The following is a 16,797-nucleotide window of genomic DNA, read 5'->3' on the forward strand; positions in this document are numbered from 1 at the left end:
CATTGCGGGGGATCCCTGTAACTTTGAGCGGCCGGGACAAGTGTGGTCCTGGCGGGGAGGGGAGGGGAGGGTCCTGAGGGACGACCCTTGCCGCTAATAAGTCGGCCATTTTGTTTCAATCTCTGGCGGTCGGGCTGCTGATTGCTGAGCGAAGCGAAGCACCCTGTTTGGGCTTTTGAATAGCTCATTTGTCCGACCCCCCCCCCCCGATCCCTTTAGTTTACTAGAGGTATCTTCCTCTGTTTATTTTTACTATATTCATATGCGTATACATAGTCGAAGCTCCATAGTCCAAGCTCTATAGTCCAAACTCCATAGTCCAAGCTCCATAGTCCAAGCTCTATAGACCATACTCTACAGTCCAAGCTCTATAATCCATCCTCTATAGTTCAACCTCTATACTCCAACCTCTACAGTCTAAGCTCTATAGTCCATACTCTATAGTCCAAGCTTTATAGTCCAACCTCTATACTTCATCCTCTATAGTCCAACCTCTATAGTCCAAGCTCTATAATCCAGACTCTATACTACAAGCTACATAGTCATAGCTCTATAGTCCAACCTACATAGTAAGAGCTCTATAGTCCAAGCTCCATACTCGAACCTCCATAGTCCAAAGTCAAATTCGGTTAATTTCATAACATTTTGTTACGATAGATTACGGGAAGTTAGGTTAGGTTAGGTTAGGTTCGGTTAGGTTAGGTTAGGTTAGGATAGGTTAGGTTAGGTTAGGTTAGGATAGGTTAGGTTAGGTTAGGTTAGGTTAGGTTACGCTGCGCTACGTTAGGTTAGGTTAGGCAAATATATGCAATGTGAAAAAACATGCCTTCATGACTCTGCTTTGGATTTTGAATAGCTCATTTGTCGTCCCCCCTCCCGATACCTTTATTTTAGTAAAGGTATCTTCCTCAGTTTATTTTTACTTTATTTATATGCGTATACATAATTGAAGTTCCATAATCCAAACTCTATAGTACAGGTCAGGCAAATATACGACATGAAAAAATACATGTCTTCATCACAACGTTTACCCATTCCCTCAGATGAACATTACATCCACATTATGTTTTTTAAACATTATGCCCATCTTCAAATTTGGAAAACTTTCCGTGCCCCTCCAATTACTTTATTAGAATCATTCAAAAAATCTACACTAAAGAATATAATCACGACATATGCACATGCACATGCACCAAATTCCATTTTCCACTACCCAAGATAAATATATGAAAAATGAAACAACACATGGAGCTGTAGTACCTTCTTTTTAATGTCATGACCAAAAATTAACGAAAACAGTGTATAATTTTTTTTTCTGTATAGTAACTTTAGCTATATATTGAATATTTCTGTCTCTACAAATTTTACCACACATGCACAAGCACCAATTTCCATTATGCACTACACAGACAAAATCTATGCAATTGAAAAGAAAAACATATGAAGGTTCAGTTCTTTATTTCACTCTCAAAACCAAAAATTGACCAAAAAATTTTACAATTTTTTTTTTTTTGTATTTTTAGTAGAACTTCTAAAACAAGACTATTTCAATTTCTTGACCGAAAATTGACCAAAACATTCTAGAAATTATTCTCCTGTATATTTGGTATAGTTTCTAAAACCAAACTATATTCATTATATGTCTACAAATTTCTGCGATACTTTACAAAAATATTATAAAGTATTTGCTGTTGCAAATTTGGCACAGTCCGGACATACGGCAACATCCTACTCAGGTATTTCCTTCTCCTCCCTCGACAAGAACCACGCATTACATAACGAAATGAGCTCATATCCAAAACATAAAAACAACCAGATGAAAATTTGAAGGCACATCTACAGACAGGCAAATCAAACTTCAAAGTGACATAAGCAGCAAACATTTGCCATACTGTTAAATCTAAGATACTTCTCCCAAACAAATTGATATTGAAATTCACTTTCACAAGCTGAACATTGGGCCTATTATTATTGTATATGGTATGAACCGAGTACGTGTATGAATCAAGCATGTCTTTGTTACAATTCACAAATATGTCTATATCTTGAAACATGCAAGTTTTCTCGAGCAGAAAAGCAGGGAAACCACCACCAATGGCCCACAATGAATGGTTGCCATCACAGCCTTCACACAGTCTATCAACTGTCATCAATGCAAAATGGATGTCTTTCAAAACTGGTATAGGTATATCAAGCTTTTTGTAAACACCTGCGTTACATTGGAATCCGCTTGCCAAATAGCTTTCACATAATTTTTTTGATGAAGCACCAAGACCAGGGTAAAGAACCGGAAACAAACGAGTTACAACAGGGAGAAGCTCCTCATGAAATCCAGCTTGATCTTCATTGCGCACAACTGAAAGAGACACAAAAAAAAATTAACTCATAATTTTGACTAAAAAATTTTCATTTTTAGAAGAATTCAATTAAACCAGTTCAACCATGTCAGCTTTCCCCACTTTCCCATTATAAATAATATATAAACCATCATTCGTGCCAGCTTGTCCATTCAACTCATTTATATCCTCGTCAGACATGGAGCGAAACCGAACTGGCAGATATGCAAAACTTCTGCCAGTTGGAGATCGGTCATCGACTATAGTTGCACGTATAGCTGGCCCATACTGGGTGTTAGTCCTGGCCAAGATTATTATCTGATACCGCCTACCAGGGATGAGTTCTGAGCATTTCCTTAAGGGAGTAACTTGTTGATTTCTGTGATTAAATCTATCCCTGGCAGTGGAACCTTCAGGAGGAGTAGATGATGTGTTGTTAGGATCTTGAGGTCTCGAACTACTGACAATGTGTTGCCATCCAACCATTGTCATTAACATTACACAATACATGTTTGCATAACATTACGAAAGACAAAGCTTCAAACATTGAGAAATTCTACCGTAAATGCAAATCAATCCGCGACTAAGAGTAGCTCAGCATCGAGGCCGAAGGCCTTCCCCTGGCTAGTTATTCCTTGCCGCTCTCTTCCCTTCAGAGGGCTTCGCAATTAATGCCCTTCTGGCGTCCTTTTTTTCCTCCCTGCGGCCAGGGGCGGCCAGGGGCGGCCAGGGGCCTTCCCGGGGGGCCGGTTCCGGCCGGCCGGCCTGAGCCGCAGCCCGCCGGCCAGAGCGCTGTCTCTCTCGCACCCGCACGGGCTGGCCAGTGGGTGCGCGAGGGACGGGGCGAGGCTGGAGGCTCTGCGAGGCTGGGGGAGGCGGCCGGCGTGCGCATCACTGCACATTGCTTCTGCGATACAGCCTCCCTTCTGCCGCCCCGCCCCTCCCCGCCCCGCCCCGCCCCGCCGGCAGTGACAGGAGACCTAATTAGGACTGTTGACATCCGCCGACCGCGCGGGGCGGCGCGCTATGCCGGCCGGCCGGGCCGCTCCGGACGCTCCGGACTCCGGACCGCCAAGGAGGGCTCGGTCACTTCCGCCGTGGTGGTGTCGTGGCGCTGTCGACGAAGGAGAGAGAGAGAGAGAAGACTCAGCGTGCTCTGTCGCTCTGTCCCACTCCGACGAGTGCTAGTCGATGGGTGGCAGGGGACGCGGCCGCCGTGGCCGTGATCTGCTGGGGGTGGCCCCGCCCCGCCCCGCCCCGCGGCCCCAAGACGACACGACACTCGGCAGGGCGGCTCGGCTCTTCGGAAGCCGATGGGGAGATGTGTGACTCCCGGCAGTCCCGGCCCCGTAGCGCGACTCCGCGCCGTGGCGGTGGTCCGGGGTGGGGCCCGGGGTAGCCCGAGGCAGCCCGAGGCCCCGCTGGGGTGCCGGATCGGATCGGATTTGATGAAATTCCTCGCCCCTTATTTATTTGTTTATTGGCTCTCCTGCTTTCATATCCTCGCCCGATCGGCTGCCTTCTTGATACAGTTTGAGCCAACGCCGCCCTCCGCACCCCACCACCCACCCCTCCGCCCGCCAAAGAGGAATAATAATCGGTGCTCTCATTAAAAGTTGTTGTTTTTCCACGGCGGTCTCCACGGGCCGCTCCAGCGATCCTGCTAATGAGCCTAGTCGATACTCCCTCACCCCCTCCCTTCCAGGACCTGGAGCCTGGACCCTGGAGCGGGCCGGGCCGGGGCGGGTTGAGACTCGCGGCGCCCTCAGCCCTTGAGTAACGCCAGCGCCCGTGTTTGGCCAGTCCGTTTTCGCGTTGTCGTTGCCGCTGTGTGAGTGTGCGCCCCCCCCCCTCTCCTCTCTCTCTCTCTCTCTCTCTCTCTCCTCTCTCTCTCTCTCTCTCCCTCTCTCTCTCTCTCTCTCTCCGCCAAATGACCGAGCCCTTGCGGCACCCTGCTGCTGGCCAGGCCGGACCAGGCCAGGCCCCCTCGTGCAGCTGCACCCCGGCATGTATGGCCCCCGTCCTAATGGCCTCTGCGTTTGTCTGTGTGTGTCTGTGTGTGTGTGTGTGTGTGTGTGTGTGTGAGTCCCTCTGTGGCCCCGACGCATATTTTCAATGGCATGCAAATGATTTGTGTTGCAGACATGCCGGTGCAGATATTTGTCGCGCTGGGCATCGAAAAGGCCATCGCTCTGGTAAGTTTTTGAAAATGGTATAGGCGCGCACGTCGCACACGCATGCACCGTGCGTCGCATTCGTGCGGCGCGCGTGTGCGCGCCGCGTGTATGTGACTTGTTTGTATATTTCCTGGGTAATGACTTTTCGTCGTTCGTGTCGGGGAAGGGGAGAGGGGAGGCCCACCTTTTGTGTTCCCCGCCGAACTTGGTCGGCGAATGTGTTTCGGCGGGCTGTCCGGTCCGTCCGCCGCGCCCCGTGTATTCCTTTTGTTTTTGTTTTTTAAAAAAGAAAATGCGCGGTAAATGTGTTCCCCGGCGTGGCTCTGCAACGCCCTCGGCCGATATTGCCCCGATCGGCCGTGCTCGCCGTTCTCGTGTCGCCAGGCCGTGCCGCGCCGAGCCGCGCCGACCATCTGCTGCCGTTAATGAGCGCTGGAAAAAGCGGCCATTGGGAAAAGGAAATAAAGGAAAATGAGGGGGAAAGCGGGGAAAACAAGCAGCAAACATGCAGAAGGAAAAACGGGCTGCGCGCTGTGTCCCTATCCGGAATGCAGGCCGGCCGGATGGACGGACGGACAGACAGACAGACAGACAGACAGACAGACAGACAGACATGCCAAGGCTGCATCAACCGCATTCCGATTTCTAATCGGACACACGGGGCGGGGCGGCGGGGTGCGGCATTCTAGTGGGGCGTGAACGGCGTTTGGGGAATGGCTCAGTTTAATGGGCCAGCCAATCCCGATGCCTCGGCTGCTGCAGCGCCGCGTCGCGCGCCGCGTTCCTCAGCCTTGTCGTGTTGCAGGAGCTGGTGCCCGAGCGGGACGGCATGAAGGCCCACGTCGTGAACATGCTGTGGCACTTCGCCTACCCCATCGCAGGCATCTGGCTGGCCGGGGACGCCATCAGCATCGGTGAGTAGCCCACTCAGCCCACTCGGACGAAGCACGCGGCCGCACCATTGCGACGGGTCGACCCGCACCATCACGAGTTCGATTATCGCACGAGGACACTGCAGCCTCAGACGTGCCCGCCTCCCGAAGGCCAAAGGATTCAGCGCGAAGTGCCGCGTCGTCGCACAGTGGGCCAGAAGACCGGCGGAGCGGCCAAAACTATAGATAGACGCGTTTTGAGTTGCAGAGCCGCTAAATGGGACTCGAACCGAACGTGTGACCCCACCAATGGATCGCTCTCGGAACGAGGAATCCATTGGTGGGGTCACACGTTCGGTTGGTGTCCCTCTTTAGCGACTCTGGAGCTCAAAACGCGTCTCGAATTTTGGCCGCTCCACCGGTCTTCTGTGCGTCTGTGCGTCGCGCCGTCTCTCTCGCTCTCGCGGGAAGCTCCGCTGCAGCGCGAGAGAGACAGGCGGTGATCGCCCCCCTCCAGACCTCGCAAAGTTTCCGCCGAGCCATTGTCCCGTCTCGTCTCGCGCGGAAATATTAAACGCGGCTCTGCGGTTTGACTCCAATTACTAAATAATTGGGGCGGCTGCACGTCGCGAGGGGGGAAAGGGGGGGAGGCGCTTTGTTTACATCGAGAACCCTCATCCTCGGCCCGGCTGCCGTGCTTGTCCCTCCTCTCCTTAATTTAACCCCTTCGCGCCGCCACCGCGCGCTCTCTTTCCCCTATCTCCATCTCTCTCTCTCTCTCTCTCTCTCTCTCTCTCTCTCTCTCTCTATCTATCTATCTATCTATCTATCTCTATCTCTCGCTCTCGCTCTCTCTCTCTCTGTCTCTCTCTCGCTCGCTCTCTCCATCTCTCTCTCTCTCCCTCTCTCTCTCTCTCTCTCTCTCTCTCTCTCTCTCTCTCCTCTCTCTCTCTCTCTCTCTCCCTCTCTCTCTCTCTCTCCTCTCTCTCTCTCTCTCTCTCTCTCTCTCTCTCTCTCTCTCTCTCTCTCTCTCCCGTTAATGCCCACGCGAGGCTGGTCATTAATTTAGAAAAGTGTGGCGCTGTCTCCCTCGCCTAGTTTTTAATTGCGCTCTGCCACCGCCAGCAGGCCGCCAGCAGCGCGGGCCGATGTAAGAGGCCGGCTTGTTGTTGTTGCTGGTGTTGCCGGCGTTCCGGTACGTTCCCCCCGCTTGGCCAGGGCCAGGCCAGGGCGGAGCCGAGCCGAAAACGTAATGAAATAACTTGTTGCAGTGGGCGGCTACTGCGTGTGCCAGTTCAACGCCATGGTGTTCCTCAAGATGTGGTCCTTCGTGCACGCGTGCTGGTGGGCCCGAGACAAGCGGCGGCATGAAGCCCAGCAAGCCCAGAACGGTGAGTCTCGTCTCCAACATTTTCATTTTCCCGTTTGAAAATGCGCGGTCCCGTTTTCCTTTCGGCGCCTCTTCGGTGGTGCCGGTGGCGGTGGCGGTGACGCGACCTCTGGCCGGCAGAGTGCAGCGCCGAGGCTCGAATAATTGATGACTAATGCCCGTGGTTGGCGCCGTGAAATAATATGCGGGGGAAGTGCCTCTTGTGGGGAGGGGGTGGCAGGCAGCTGGGGCCGCGGCGCCGAGTGTGCCTGCCCGACCTGCAGTGGAGTGTGCCCCACCACACACGGCGCCCCGGCCCGGCCCGGCCGGGCTGACATTCAAATCGCCCGCCACTTCGCGCGAATTTAAGCTGGTTAGGGCACTGCGGGCGGGGCGGCGCGGCTGCTCTATTTGTTTCCATCCCTTTTAAGGCCGACGCTTCATCACCCGAGCACCGCCTCGCCTCGGATTGTTAATCGCCTCCAGGGCGCCACGCCTGTGTGAAACGGGCCGCGGTTCCTGTCCCATCGGCCGACCGGCCGCCGGCGGGGTCGAACGTCGAACGGGGGCGGGGCGGGGCGGGGCGGGGCGGGGCGCACAGATATCCGCCGCCGCCGACATGAGGGGCAGCGGGACGGCAGGGCCGCAGGAATGTCCACAGAAATGTCCGATGGCAGCTCTGCCGGCCAGCACTGCCAGCCAGCACTGCCAGCCAGCACTGCCAGCCAGCACTGCCGGGGAGAGGGAGAGAGAGGGAGGATGGGCGCGGCCGCGCGGCCCAGCGGCAGGGGGCTCGTCCGGGGGCCGCTAGTAAATGAGATTACAAGTTTTAGGTGGCGAAAAGTTTGCACCGCCCACTTTGCAGCGTGTCCTTTCCTTCGACCGGCGCCCCGCCGCGCCGTCGGCCCCAAACTAGTCCCTGCCGCTGGATGAAGGATGATTGTGCGATAGTCATTTTAATCTTGCCTGCTGCAGGTGTCGGCGACGGCACCACGACGATGACGGCCTCCATCGGCAGCCCGGTGGCGCCGGACGTCAAGGAGACCGTGTACCCGGACAACCTGACCGTCGGCAACCTGGCCTACTTCACGGTGGCGCCCACGCTGTGCTACGAGATGGACTACCCGCGCAAGCCCAGCATCAACTGGAGGTGGGAAGGCGAGGCCGTGCAGCACGCGCCGCGAACTGCCCTGCCAAGGCCCTGCCCACCATTAACGAACCGCCTCTCTGTCCCCAGGAGGGTGGCGGTGCGCGCGGCGATGCTGCTGGTGGTGGGCACGCTGCACGCCGCCATGATCCAGCAGTGGCTCATCCCGTCCTTCACCGCCGTGGCCGGCCCCATCGCGGTGAGCACGCATTGCCAGGATACGTGTTGGGGCATAACGAGGGGTCGCCTTCAGTCCGCCGTGTTAAGACCAGCGGGGCCGTTGAAGTCAAGGGGTCTAGTCAGCGACGCGACCAGAGATCTGCAATCGGCTCGCTCACTATAACCTTTTAACTTTCAAGAGTTAAGAAGCAACGAGGGAAAACAAATCCTTCGGTTCGCTTCAAGATGGCGGGCGGATCGGGGGAACATGGATACAGCCTGCGATTCTCTAGCAGTGCAGGCAGCGGCAGCCAGCCAGTCAGTCCATACCTCGGCCACGCCACTCCGTTCCGCCACTCCGTTCCGACACTCATTCCCCGCCAATTTTGGTTGGCTTCGTTTGTGTTCTTTTATCGATACTTCCTGCGCCGGTTCCGGCCCGTTCCGGCCCGCGCGCTTTGAATGTGGTGGCAGGGGGACGGAGCGCCAAATGTATCTGCCTTTATCGTTTTCGTTCGCCGCGCCGAGTTTTTGCTGTTGTTGGCCTTTCTTTTTGTTATTTTTGTCAATTTTTTTCCCGTGACCGGCTAGCATCGCATTCACGGCGGCGTGAGGAAAATAAATGCAAATAAAGAGATATTAATAAAAGGACGCAGTGCTGTGGCGGGGCGGGGTGGCGTGAAAGGCCCGCTGTGCCGCGGGGGCGCCGCCGGGGGGCTCGGCGGGGTCGGAGCCCCAGTCGGTCCAGGGTCCTGGGCCACGAGGGCAGTGGGGATCGAATAAAAGGGGCAGGGCAGGGCAGGGCCCACAGAGGAAAGGCTCGTCAGGGGAAGTGCCCGCCTGCTTATTCACAGACTGTCGGCCAGTCAGATTTTTAAAAAAATATTCGAAAAATCTCTGGGATGTTTTTTGTAACGGCATTTGTTGATGTTTGCAGCGGAATGAGTGGTCCGTGGTTGCCGAGCGCCTGCTGAAGATCGCCGTAAGTGGACTGCGGGGAAACCAGACTAGGTCGCACAGTGGGCCAGAAGACTGGTGGCGGCGGTCAGAATCCCGGACGCGTTTTGACCTCCACAGTCGCTAAATGGGACTCCGAACCTAACGTGTGACCCCACCAATGGATTGCTCTCCGAACGAGGAGAGCCGGTCTTCTGGCCCACTGTGGATCCAAGCGCCTTGCCGGGGGTTTGTCTGACTTGCTCTGCCTGCTGCAGGTGCCCACCAACCTGGTGTGGCTCGTCTTTTTCTACCAGCTCTTCCACGTCAACATGATCCTGGTGAGCGAGCTGACGCGCTTCGCGGACCGCCGCTCGTACGACAACTGGTGGGACTCGGAGGACATGAACGTGTACTGGCGGCGCTGGAACCTGCCCGTCCACTACTGGTGTGTCAGGTGGGTGCTTCCGGCCTCCGCTCTGCTTGCCGCGAGTCGGAAGTAGCGATGTCGAAACAAGGCTCTCGCTGTTGCAGACACCTGTACCTGCCGATGCGCCGCGCCGGCTACACCAAGACCGTCGCCAAGTGGGCCACGTTCGTGTTCAGCGGCGTGTTCCACGAGTACCTGGTGTCGCCGCCCATCCGCATGTTCCGCGTCTACGCCTTCCTCGCCATGGTCGCCCAGGTGCGTCACCGCGTCACCACCACGACGACCAGGGTCTTGGCGGGGCGCGGCGGTCGCTGCTTCGCGCGCCGCCCTTCAAAACAATTGCCGCTCAGATATTACGTCATCGCCCACTCCGGGTCGTGCATTCGCGGTTCCGACTGGCCTTGCGTAGCGCCAAGTGCTATTTGGACCTTTTGATCGTGGCGGTCTGTCGGGCTGCTGCCCAGGCAGGCGGACGGCCGGCCAGGTCGTCAACCCGACGCGACGCGGGGCGGCGCGGGGCCGGCCGGCCACTGCTTCCAGCAAGGCTTCCAGTACGGCGCAGCTCAATGCAGGGTGCTGGAGCTGGAGGCAGCTGGAGGCGGCTGGAGGACGGTCGGGGTGTTTTGCACCTGCGGGCTGGTTCCCAGGAGCCGCAGCGTCTCTCTCGCACTCGCGGGGCGCCCTGCAGGGGCGTGGGAGGAGGAGTGCGACGGAGCGGCTCTCCGAGATGGCGCGTCGGACGCGGTGTCCCCCGAGGCCGCAGTGTGGCAGGGCCGGGGCCGTGCAGGGGCGCGCACAGTGGGCCAGAAGACCGGTGGAGGCGGACAAAACTCTAGACGCGTTTTGAGCTCCAGAGGCGCTAAACAGGACTCGAACCGAAAGTGTGACCCCACCAATGGATTCCTCGTTCGGAGAGGAATCCATTGGCGGGGTCACACACTCGGTTCGAGTCCCATTTAGAGACTCTGGAGCTCAAAACACGTCTAGAGTTTTGTCCGCCTCCACCGGTCTTCTGGCCCACTGTGGCGCGCCCGCCTTCCGTCCACCTGCCTCCTGCATCCCTCGTCGATGTTTTCACGCTCCTCTCACTTCTTTGGGCTGTGGGGATTAGAGGTGGTGTAGGAGCTTGAAATGCACCCTCCCCCTCCCCCTCCCCGTGCTACCGGGGCCGCCGGCCGGAGCGTTTGGGGTGGCGGGCGGACCGGGCTGGCGCATCGCGCACCCAGATTATATGGTCGTATAAACAAGTCGGGGATTCATTTCGGCCGGGCAACAGCCGCAGCGGGAATGGCAACCAATGGGAACCTATGGGCCGCAGCGTGCCTGCTGTGTGCGTGTGCGGGGGCACTGCAATTCGGCGACTGCTGGCCCGTGGAATTGAAACGACACACTGGCACAAAAAGTATAGAAAGTACAGAAAAAAATATGAACAAAAGTTGTGGCTTGCTGCGATTGTGGTTCCTGTTGGTGACGTCATCGCGCTCAGGTCGCGGCGAGGTACGCCGCCCATTCCCCTCGTGGCTTTAGCAATGCCCCCCCCCTCTCTCTCTCTCTCTCTCTCTCTCTCTCTCTCTCTCTCTCTCTCTCTCTCTGCCTCTCCACTGAGGCTGTTCAACTTTCCTTTGGACGCCGCTCCGCCACAGTTGACTGAATGCACCACATCTTCCGCCGGTTCCCCTCCTGGTTCCCCTCATGACATATTCGCTGTCGTGCTGTCCAGTGACGGTACCCAAAGTGCCGTCACTGTCACCGCGTCCCCGTTGCCAAAGTCAAGTGCACTCCCGACTCCCCTTTTTATCTTGCGTCATTTTTCCGCTGGAGCCGCTCCGCTCGCTCGGCCGCTGGAGTGTGGTGTCGCCTGCACTGCACGATGTGCGTCTCGCTCGCCGCCGCGACCGCCACGACCGAGCCACGCCGCCGTGTCGCCCCGCGCAGTGCCATCTCGCTCAATTTGCCCGTGCCCGCCGTGCCCAAGGCCGTGCCGCGCTCCTTTTGTCTCCTGCCCCGTTTTCCCGGTGCGTGTTGACTTTTTTTTTCCTCCCCGCTTTTTATCCCGCTGCCATCCGGGGCGGGGCGGGGCGGGGCGGGGCGCCTCGCGCGTAATTCAGGCCGGAGTTAATGAGACTTCATGCGGTCATTGCTCGTTATAATGTCTTCTTTGCCGCGCGTGTATATGTTTTTTTTCCTTACCTGGCCGCTCCTGCTCCGACTCGTTCTCATTTTGTTTGACGACAGCAACAACATGGTTCCTTGTTGCAGATGCCCATCGGCGACTTCAGCGAGTGGGTGTGCCGAAAGTTCGGCGTCCGGTGGGGCAACGCCGTGGTCTGGTTCACCATCGTCATCGGCCAGCCCCTGTCCATCATCATGTACGTGCGCGACTACCAGCTGGCCTACAACGGCCCCGGCGGCCTCACCGCGCTCGAGCTCTCCGTCGTGGGCGTGCCGTCGTAGACCGTCGTAGACCCTGTTGACGGTGCACTTGTTTGTTGTTGTTTTTCGTTGCACTGAAGAAGAAAATCATCCAAGGCAACCCGCGGGTTTCGGGGGGCTACTCTAATGATGTTATGCGTAGCGTGGTTTCTATCCCAGCAAAGTCAGGACCTTAATCGACTAATGTTACCAGTATTATGTGTGAGTGTCAGACGTGTTATTTTTGTACTCTTTTCTACCAACTCTACTTCCCTTCGTACCAAAGTCAAATATAAGTCATGTTACATTTTTTTTAAATATCTCTGCACCCCAATTTGTTTCTTGTCCTGCGCGGCGACCGCGCTCTCCAGGGCGGTCCCCTACCTTTGGCGGCGTTCATGGCGAGCCGCAGCGACGGTGCAGACGATGCCCTCTCTGCGGGACGCTGCGGGACGCCCCATGAGTGCGAGAGGGACGGAGCGACGCTCGGAGTGAATGCCGTGCTTCGCCGTCGACGGGCGGGCCGCCCGGGAGTTATCGCGGGGAGTATTGGACCTACACCGTAGACTGGAACTGGCGAGCCGCGCCGCCTGGCGGTGGCAAAGCGTTCATCACTTCAGTATACACTTTAAAAGCAGGCCTCGTAGAAATCAAAGAGGCCTTTCCACGAGGCCTGCTTGATTTCCGCAGTGCCCTTTAGGGTTGTGAATGCTTGCCGTCGGCGCGGGCTCTGGAAGAAGGGGGGAGGGGGTAGATGCGCCAGATCGCCGATCGGGACGCCTGATGCTGTGTGGCAGGGGGAGGAGAGGAGAGGAAGAAGGGAAAAGTAATTTTTCCGCCAATTTCGGGGCGTTTTCGCGAGGATGGCCTAGTTGTTGTCCCCAGTCCCCACCGCCTTCACTGCGGACTCCGCCTGAGCCGCCGCCCGGGGCCCCTTGCATGATGTGGTCCACAAGCAGCAGCCGGAGGAGGAGAAGAATGCCCTGGCGATGCCATGGCGGTTCGAGAGGGCTGCCCAGTGGCGTAGCAAGCACCGGGTCAGAGGGTCAGCTGACCCCCCAGTTTTTCAGCTGCCCCTGGTCAATCCCCTGCGAGGTAGGCAACATGCAATACATTGACACACAGACACACACCCCATCTTTTTTGACGTTCCTACGCGCCTGGGGCTGGGGCTGCCCTTGTCCTTGTTCCTGATTAGTCCGCGTGCCCTGTCGTGGTACTAACCGAGGCCGCCGCCGTTGGCGAAGCGGTGACCGGGCGACCCGCTCCGAGCAGCCCGTCGAAGGTAGCAGGCAGGCCGGGGCCGGCAACCCGACGCGCCCTCGCTCGCCTCAGTAGTGGTGTTCTCCGCCGGTCCGAAAATCGCCAAGGTGCGCTGCGGGCTGCTTCCGAACAGCTCTCTCTCTCTCTCTCTCTCTCTCTCTCTCTCTCTCTCTCTCTCGCACTCGGTGGGCCATTCCGCGCGGGTGCGAGAGAGAGAGGGGGGGGGGAGGGAAGGCGCATGGCGACGCTGCCACGCTGGCCGGCCACTACACTGCTGGATCTGCCGGGTCGGGCTGCAGCCACATGACAGGCACGATTAGCCACGTGACACTGGCGGCGCAGCGGCACGGAGGGACACTGGCAGCTCAAGTGGCGCCCGTCGAGCCGGTGTCGGCGTGTAAGTGTACCCCCCCGACCCAGAGTACCCCCGGGTGCACAACGCCTAGGGCCAAAGTACCCTGGGGTACATGACGACTAGGTTCAATGTACCCAGGGGTACAAAGCGCCTAGTTGCTAGGCGAATTCGACGGGTTCGAGGAATATAACGCTAACTCGGAGCGTATCTGGACACTGCGCTATCTCGCTCTGTAGCACTATAGTGCACTATCTCGAGTCGCCATTTCGGGCGCCTACTTTGACATGCGATATTTACGAAACTATTGAGAGTAAAAGGTTCAAACTTGTTTCTAGCACTGATGCCAACCTATATTTCAATAAAAACACGTCGTTGCGTCCTTACAGGCGTTATTCTCTTAAACATGAGGCTTCAAAATCGCGAGGTGGAGCTGGGTGTCGAGATAGCGTAGTGTAGTGCAGCAGTCCGAGATAGCGCAGTGTCCGGATGCGCTCCGAGTTAGCGTTATATTCTTCGAACCCGTCGAATTGTACCCCGGGTACAATGCGGCTAGGCGAAATGTACCCCGGGGTACATTTTGCCTAGGCTTATTGTATCCCCCGCCGGCCGGAGGAGGATGCACGTCGCCTAGGCGCAATGCATCCCCCCCGGATACAAAGAGCCTAGGCGAGGAGTATCCCCTCGGCCGGCCGGAGGGGGATACAAAAAGCCTAGGCGCAATGCATCCCCCCCCCCCCCCGGATACAAAAATCGAAAAAAAAAGAAGAAAAGAGGGGGGCACTTCTCCCACCTCCGAGATCGGAGGGCCGCCTGCAACTTCGGTGGATCGGGGGAACCGGTGCTTTACAGGCGGCGACCCCAGGGGTTCTCGTCTGTATATGGGCCGGGCTTGAAGGGCGGGTTTGACAGTCTCTCTCTGCCTTGAGAGCCTTTGCTTTTCGCGGGGTGGTCTGTACCAAATGTACACCCGCTGTCCGGCGCTCTCTACCAAACATACAGCTTGTTTAAGGGCCAGCTTCAAAGGACTTATCATCTCCTCCCGACGAATCAGGAGGACCCACCCGCGACCAATTACGGGTGGCTGGATTGACGGATCAAATACTCCGTCGCTCCAGTGCCGAGGCCAACCCGCCGAAGCGCAGCTGCTTTTTAGACACCCCAGCGGAGTGGCCAGGTGAATGTGACTCTGACCACTACGCTATCAAGCTTGTACGTCTGGCGTCGTGTTGGACAACGGGTTTGAGTTGCAGTGGAAGGAAGCCAGTCGAAAAATGTAATGAAATGATGGGAGTCGATCCCAGGACCCTACTGCCGGGACCGCACGACTTTTGCCGCTCGCCCACCACAGCCCATGACGAATGGAGCGGCGTGAGGCGGGCTCTTGACGCGACAGGAATGGACCGACCCGGTCAAAATTTCACAAGAAGTTTGGGGAGTCGAACCGCCGACCTCAGCACGGAGAAGCGACGCCTCTACTCCCTAGACCATCACGGCACATGCAGTTCGTTGGCTGAAGTCACGGTTTTCAACCACACTGGGCGAGGCAGTAAAATTAAATGTTAATGTTTGTTAGGAATCGAACCCCCGACGTGTGGGACTGTTCTACACGGCTCCGCTCTGGTGGCCTCGAACCGTTCCACAAAAGAAAGGAAATCGAAAAAAAATTGAGATGCCGGTATTTGAACACCGCACTGTGCAAATGTTACAGACGTTCGATCGCATTTGCACAGTGCGGTGTTCGAATACCGGCATCTCAATTTTTTTTCGATTTCCTTTCTTTTGTGGAACGGTTCGAGGCCACCAGAGCGGAGCCGTGTAGAACAGTCCCACACGTCGGGGGTTCGATTCCTAACAAACATTAACATTTAATTTTACTGCCTCGCCCAGTGTGGTTGAAAACCGTGACTTCAGCCAACGAACTGCATGTGCCGTGATGGTCTAGGGAGTAGAGGCGTCGCTTCTCCGTGCTGAGGTCGGCGGTTCGACTCCCCAAACTTCTTGTGAAATTTTGACCGGGTCGGTCCATTCCTGTCGCGTCAAGAGCCCGCCTCACGCCGCTCCATTCGTCATGGGCTGTGGTGGGCGAGCGGCAAAAGTCGTGCGGTCCCGGCAGTAGGGTCCTGGGATCGACTCCCATCATTTCATTACATTTTTCGACTGGCTTCCTTCCACTGCAACTCAAACCCGTTGTCCAACACGACGCCAGACGTACAAGCTTGATAGCGTAGTGGTCAGAGTCACATTCACCTGGCCACTCCGCTGGGGTGTCTAAAAAGCAGCTGCGCTTCGGCGGGTTGGCCCGGCACTGGAGCGACGGAGTATTTGATCCGTCAATCCAGCCACCCGTAATTGGTCGCGGGTGGGTCCTCCTGATTCGTCGGGAGGAGATGATAAGTCCTTTGAAGCTGGCCCTTAAACAACACTGGTAAAACTAAAGCGTAACTCTATGCTTGAGTCAAGCATAAAGTTACGCTTGAAGACGTTACGCTTGAAATCAACATAGTCTGGAAATTCCCACCTGCATTTAGATAGGGGAAATCTTGGCGAATGAGCCTGTACGCTTGATTTCAAGCGTAAACTAATTACGCTTGAAAACAGGGGTAAGCACCTCCGTTACAGTGAAGGTATGTTTGGTAGAGAGCGCCGGACAGCGGGTGTACATTTGGTACAGACCACCCCGCGGAAGCAATGCTCTCAAGGCAGAGAGAGACTGTCAAACCCGCCCTTCAAGCCCGGCCCATATACGACGAACCCCTGGGGTCGCCGCCTGTAAGCACCGGTCCCCCATCCACCGAAGTTGCAGGCGGCCCTCCGATCTCGGAGGTGGGAGAAGTGCCCCTCTCTTTTCTTCTTTTTTTTTTGATTTTTGTTCCGGGGGGGGGGCATTGCGCCTAGGCTTTTTGTATCCCCCTCCGGCCGGCCGAGGGATACTCCTCGCCTAGGCTCTTTGTACCGGGGGGATGCATTGCCCTAGGCGACGTGCATCCTCCTCCGGCCGGCGGGGGTACAATAAGCCTAGGCAAAATGTACCCGGGACATTTCGCCAGCCGCATTGTACCCGGGGCAATTGCCTAGCAACTAGGCGCTTTGTACCCCTGGGTACATTGAACCTAGTCGTCATGTACCCCAGGGTACTATGGCCCTAGGCGTTGTGCACCCGGGGGTACTCTGCGCCGACGGGTACAGTTCGCCTCCTACACCGGCCAGGCCACGGCGGAGCCGACCCGGCCCCAAGCCTCAGGGCCCAGGGCCCAAGGCCCGCTGAAAATACACGGCGCGTTTTCTTTGCCTGGCCCCGGCGGCCCCCGCGACAGAGTTTAAATAGACCGCGGAGGCAGGCT

General features: G+C 56.5%; 1 protein-coding gene across 1 annotated transcript in view; it reads left to right on the forward strand.

Moving 5' to 3' along the window:
• The window catches only part of LOC117645964 (diacylglycerol O-acyltransferase 1-like), a 37,182-nt gene extending 25,026 nt beyond the window's left edge, over positions 1-12,156 (forward strand). Inside the window, exons 5-13 of the mRNA XM_034386540.1 lie at positions 4,479-4,531; positions 5,319-5,427; positions 6,657-6,776; positions 7,730-7,904; positions 7,992-8,100; positions 8,998-9,042; positions 9,275-9,453; positions 9,531-9,681; positions 11,686-12,156. Of these exons, the coding sequence (XP_034242431.1) occupies positions 4,479-4,531; positions 5,319-5,427; positions 6,657-6,776; positions 7,730-7,904; positions 7,992-8,100; positions 8,998-9,042; positions 9,275-9,453; positions 9,531-9,681; positions 11,686-11,880 (1,136 nt within the window). The 3' untranslated portion in view covers positions 11,881-12,156. The remainder of the gene's footprint in view (positions 1-4,478; positions 4,532-5,318; positions 5,428-6,656; positions 6,777-7,729; positions 7,905-7,991; positions 8,101-8,997; positions 9,043-9,274; positions 9,454-9,530; positions 9,682-11,685) is intronic.
• The last annotated feature ends 4,641 nt before the right edge of the window (positions 12,157-16,797 follow it).

The sequence above is a fragment of the Thrips palmi genome, unplaced genomic scaffold (genome assembly GCF_012932325.1).
Source record: "Thrips palmi isolate BJ-2018 unplaced genomic scaffold, TpBJ-2018v1 HiC_scaffold_19, whole genome shotgun sequence".
NCBI lineage: Eukaryota > Metazoa > Arthropoda > Insecta > Thysanoptera > Thripidae > Thrips > Thrips palmi.